Raw genomic sequence first — 5,027 nt, forward strand, 5'->3', positions numbered from 1 at the left:
ACCACAATGATCCAGGAAGACATGGTAGGCTCAGAAATATCTAATGTACCACAAAACTAAAATGTAAAATGTCCACATACAGGACTGATACATACGTTTGAATTTCAGTGAGATCAGAGTGTTTTCTGAAGCACCATCAGCTTCTTATTTATAACCAGCGAGGCATGGTTTATCGAAAAAGTTTATCTTTTTTGCATGTGAAGATCATCACAGGTCTGCAAACTCAGCAACAGATCTGAGAATAATATGTAAAATGTTTAAAATATACTGGTTTAGAGCATCTACACTGGATTTAATTAGGTCTCATTCCTTAAATATGATGTTGGTGAGTAAGAAACTTAAGCATCTGACTGGGTGACAGGGATTCACAGTGTTTGAAACGTACTGATCACACAGACGAGTAACAGAGAGCAGATTTTGCTGCAGAGCTGAGTGGTTAAAGAAACGCCAGTAAACATTTGGATGGTTTGCTGTGAAATCAGGTCACGATGGAAACCGTCGTCACTGTTCTGAGGACGAGCAGAGTCCAGCTGCAGCTGCTGCAGGGACTGTTCGATGCTCTTCGATGCTTTCTAACTTTTTAAGATGGAAAGAGGAAGAAAAGGACATGATGAAACCAAATATCAGCTACATATTTGCATCAGGAAACACGTGATAAAACGTGTGAGAAGTTTGATCCGTTCACAGGAAGAAGATGTCATGCCCACAGGTCGTATTTTCAGCAGGGGTGTGGGGGTAGTGGGATGTGGCCAAAACTGTATGTGCATGCTCAAATTAATGTTTACAATAAACAACTGACAGGAGCTGCATTTCATTTCCAGGCTCCCTCAGCCTCACCTGTGGCACCGGGCGAGTGAAAACTTCATCATATGTTATAGGTGGGTGCATTAGAGGCTGACTGTCATTCCAATCACATCCAGTGTCACCCCCTTTAGGCACAGAGCCCTCCACGCCAACAAATACTCATCTTTGTCTGGGACCAGAAATGAGCACCTGCAGTTAATAACCACCGTTTCGCCAAAATAAAATGAGAGCTTTTACTCTGTTCTAGTATTTTAAATCATTTTAAAAACTTTCGTTCAGTTAGATTTGGCTGCTTTGTTTGCAAAAATAATTGCTCACAATTTGGGTGCAAAATTGTCAACTTCATCTCCACGATGCCACATAAACGTGATGCTGGTGGTGATTTTAGAAAATGACAGCCTAATGCATATTTGTTCTTGACTGCTGTTCTCTCACTTCCGTAGAGGAGGAGGAGGCGTGGATTAACAGGAATCTGCTGCATGTTATATATATCACTATATTTACTGCAGACTGGAGGTAGAGAACAACACATCACTGAGTCAGGTCGGGTCTTACAGCTTTCAAAAGGGAAATTTTAAATTTCAGATAATAACTGCAAACGGTCATTTATTTATGAATATGTAAAACTGAAAAGACAGCAGTTTTTGAATAGATGTGATTGTGAGTATATTATAGTTAAACTTGTGTGAACTTGCTCCCTTTTTATAAACTGATCTCTGAACAGGTTTCACTCTGAAGAATGGAAGACTTCCTCGTGAACAGCACCTTTCTGAACTCTGACTATGAGTATTACAAAAAAGTCCAATACGTCAAGTATGTGGTGACGTGCATAATCATCTGTATCGGCCTTCCTTTGACCCTCGTGGCCATCTACGCTGTTTATTCTCTGGTACGTACATTATGACTGCGATTTACTTATCAACTGTGTCGTTTGTCTGTTATATGGCCTGTGAAGGATCTGCATCTGGCTTGGGAACTTGGTGTCAGCGCTTGGTTTCTGAGCAGGGTCAGCTGCTAGGAGCAACTAGCTGCACGGCTAACTGAGCTAAGCAGATATGGCAGCTACAGTTAGCAGAAGTTAGCGATAACGATAAATAATAAAGTTTTAAAGTTGTGCTTTTGTAGGCGACAGTAATTAACGAGGCCCAGACTCATCAAATTTAGTGGCCCAAATTGCTACTTTTAGTGCTCGCTACTGTTCCTGCATGGCGTCAATCACACCATGTAGACTTCTGGAAGACAGCCAATAAGAAAAAAGTGGGCTTTGCAAAAAAGTGGGGAATTTTTTGAACTGTGAATCATGCAACACTTCTCTAGTTGAATTTCTGAATAAAAACATCACAACTGAAAGAAAAACAGAAGATTGCTTCTCATTCAGTGTCCCCACAGGAAGACGCCTGCTGACCTCTTTCATCCTGACTTTTCTTATAGCGCCACCATGAGACTGACGTTAATGTTTTTTAGTGCAACGCCTCAACAAAGGAGGCTCGAGACTCACCATTTTGGTTTGGCTTTTAACTGATCTCTTTTAAACTTTTAATTCTTCTATTATTTTATTTTTACTTCTTATATTTCTTATGACTTGTTCTTAGTTATGCACTTTATCAGTATTACATCTTAAAATCGTATTACTATTATTTATTATTTATTTATTTGTCTATTTTATCTCTACATTTTTAACTTTCTTAAAGCTTTTAATTTTTATGCATTATACCGGCTTTTATCTTTTATTTATTTATTTATTTATTTATCTATTTATTTATTTTTTCTTTAGCCTTTTAGTTTTTAGCTTCAGTGTTTCCTCATGGGGGGCCTCCACACTGGGATGTATGTAGTGTGGATGGCTCCCATAGGTGTTTCCTCACATGGTTCCTCAGTGCCCAACCATGTCTCAGCACTGTGTGTGTGTGTGTGTGTGAGTGTGTATGTGTGTGTGTGTGTTTTGTGTTTGTGTGAGCGCATGTGTGTATATCTGGAAGCGGGATATTGTCTGTCATATTATGCTTTTATTCTCTCTGTTGTTGTATTCTTTTATTTTGTGAAGCACTTTGTGTTGCATTTCAAATGGATGAAAAGTGCTATATAAATAAAGTTTGATTGAACAAATGCTGGATTGACATGAAAAATGATGCAGGGATTCATGGTGCCCAGAGGTTGAATAGTACTAATACACTACACAACTTTTGTTTCCATTTAGCACCGTCATCAGGTGAAACCTTTGAATCCGTCCAGTGTTTCGGTTAATGACTGAATGCCTGCAGGCTGGAGTTCAGAACAACTTTTCTCGATGTTTTCCTGCAGGTGCGAAACGATCATGTTGCTCCCATCTACATCATCAACCTCCTCATTTCCGACGTCATTCAGCTCTGCTGCATGATCATTTGGGTGGCACCAATTCAGGAAGGGGGGATATTCAAAATCTTCTATTATTTCTACTACTTTGGTGTGAGTGCCAGCGTTTGCTTCATGGTGTGTGTCGCCGTGGAAAGGTAGCTATCTGTCTCTGCAGTATATGTCCATTATATTACTGTAGAATTCTGCAGCTCCTGAAAGTCTGTGTCTATCTTGCATTACAGGTATTTGGTCGTCTCCCGCCCACTGTGGTACCGCTTTAGACGGACCATCAAGAGCTCTGTGGTGGTCTGTGTCGTGGTCTGGGTTCTTCCTCTTGTCTTTCTCCTCACTTCCCATTTCTGGAATTACACAGGAATCTTCTCAGCGGTTTTCCTCCTCATTCCCCTCCCAGTGTTCATATTCTGTCTGGGTGGGACCCTCAAAGCCCTGTCTGCCAGCACTGTCCCCTCTGATGAAAAGCGACAAATTCTGGGAATCTTGGTCCTGGTGCTGCTCATTTACACGCTGCTGTTCATGCCCAGCATCATCTGGTACGCGAGCCATCAACAGACCCTCACCCAACTGTCTCTCATTTTTATTAGGCTGAGTCCTCTGGCAGACTTAGTCCTGTACGTTTTCATGAGGAAGGGGGCCATAGACAAGCTTCTGGCCGCTGTGTGTTGTTGCAGAACGGACAGTAATGATACCAACAAACCAGCAGTTTGAATGATGCCAACATTTACACAGTCAGCTTCATGCAGGCAGAGAAAGAGGGAGAGAGAGAGAGAAAGGGGAGGAAACAGAGACAAACAGGAAGGAGAGAGATGAGACAGGATCTCCACTAAGACACCGAACTGTAGATGAAAGGAAGCTCTGACTCTGCTGGGAGGAAATATTTTTTAGCTGTAAGTCGATGTCAGTCATTATGACCCTTTAATCACAGAAGCAAACCAGATATTATTTGTTGATTAGCTGAGCTCATTATAGCCGCCACGGCGTCTTTATTTCTAAGTCTTTATTTTGGCTGCTGTTTGTTGAAAACAGCATCTTCACAAGTCTTTTGTTGTTTTTGGTGTTTTAGTGGCAGGCGTGCTACTTTAGTAGTTGGATGTGGTTTCATATGACGTTGTATATGTTCTGGAAATTCAATTAAACATCTGTTTCTGTATAAAAATGTGAAGTTGTGCCTTTGACTAACTGACTGAATCAAAACCTGGATATTAAGGTTAAAAATTCTCTCTTGTGTATATGAACATAAAGTCTAACCCTGCTTCCACCAGGGAGGCATCTTGAGGCTTTTTGCGAATATTTTGTCACAGCTCATAAGATTTTCATTGTTTTTTGAGTGTAATAATTTAGGTCAGAAAGTATAAGTTGTGATGGACAATAACAACAGATAAAAGCAAGATATTTCAGTCTTAATGATGAGGTCTACTGTATGTCTCCCCTTTTAAAACTTAAACTGAATATTTACTGAGATCAACAATAACAAGCTCATTTCCCAAAACACTGTTCCCCACACTGTGTCTCTAAATATCTCGACTCTCTGCAGGTACACGTGACGTAAGTCCATTTTCAGAAGATAACGTGTGATGCACAAAATTTTTTCATCACACATAAAACAGAATCTAAAAACTTTCAATACTGAACTTCAATCATTCATCATTCACAGGAAATAATTGATGAATGACTGTCCCACTAACCTCTTCCAAACTGACATCTTATACTATATTTTATATATATTTAGCCTTTACTGTAACAGAATTCTATGAACTCTGCACACTTTACTGAAAAGATTTCGGCTCAAAGTTAGTTAGCTTGTACGAATCTGCCTGGATTTGACAGTTTGGTTCGGCTAAAATTCTCCAGCTCCTCATCCTCTGATGAAA

General features: G+C 40.1%; 1 protein-coding gene across 1 annotated transcript; it reads left to right on the plus strand.

Moving 5' to 3' along the window:
* Positions 1 to 1,543: 1,543 nt before the first annotated feature.
* On the plus strand, positions 1,544 to 3,956 carry LOC121614306 (G-protein coupled receptor 4-like). Its single transcript, XM_041948122.1, has 3 exons — positions 1,544 to 1,693; positions 3,106 to 3,293; positions 3,381 to 3,956. The coding sequence occupies exons 1-3, from the start codon at positions 1,544 to 1,546 to the stop codon at positions 3,862 to 3,864; spliced, it is 822 nt and encodes a 273-aa protein (XP_041804056.1). The 3' UTR covers positions 3,865 to 3,956.
* Positions 3,957 to 5,027: the final 1,071 nt, after the last annotated feature.

Source organism: Chelmon rostratus, chromosome 11 (genome assembly GCF_017976325.1).
Source record: "Chelmon rostratus isolate fCheRos1 chromosome 11, fCheRos1.pri, whole genome shotgun sequence".
NCBI classification, from domain to species: domain Eukaryota; kingdom Metazoa; phylum Chordata; class Actinopteri; order Chaetodontiformes; family Chaetodontidae; genus Chelmon; species Chelmon rostratus.

What these genes read in the sequence shown, in the direction of transcription:
- LOC121614306 (XM_041948122.1), top strand. Translation starts at nt 1,544, where the DNA reads ATGGAAGACTTCCTCGTGAACAGCACCTTTCTGAACTCTGACTATGAG. An exon ending in TCTACGCTGTTTATTCTCTG is followed by an intron (nt 1,694 to 3,105) that starts GTACGTACATTA and finishes GTTTTCCTGCAG; the next exon opens with GTGCGAAACGATCATGTTGC. An exon ending in GTGTGTGTCGCCGTGGAAAG is followed by an intron (nt 3,294 to 3,380) that starts GTAGCTATCTGT and finishes CTTGCATTACAG; the next exon opens with GTATTTGGTCGTCTCCCGCC.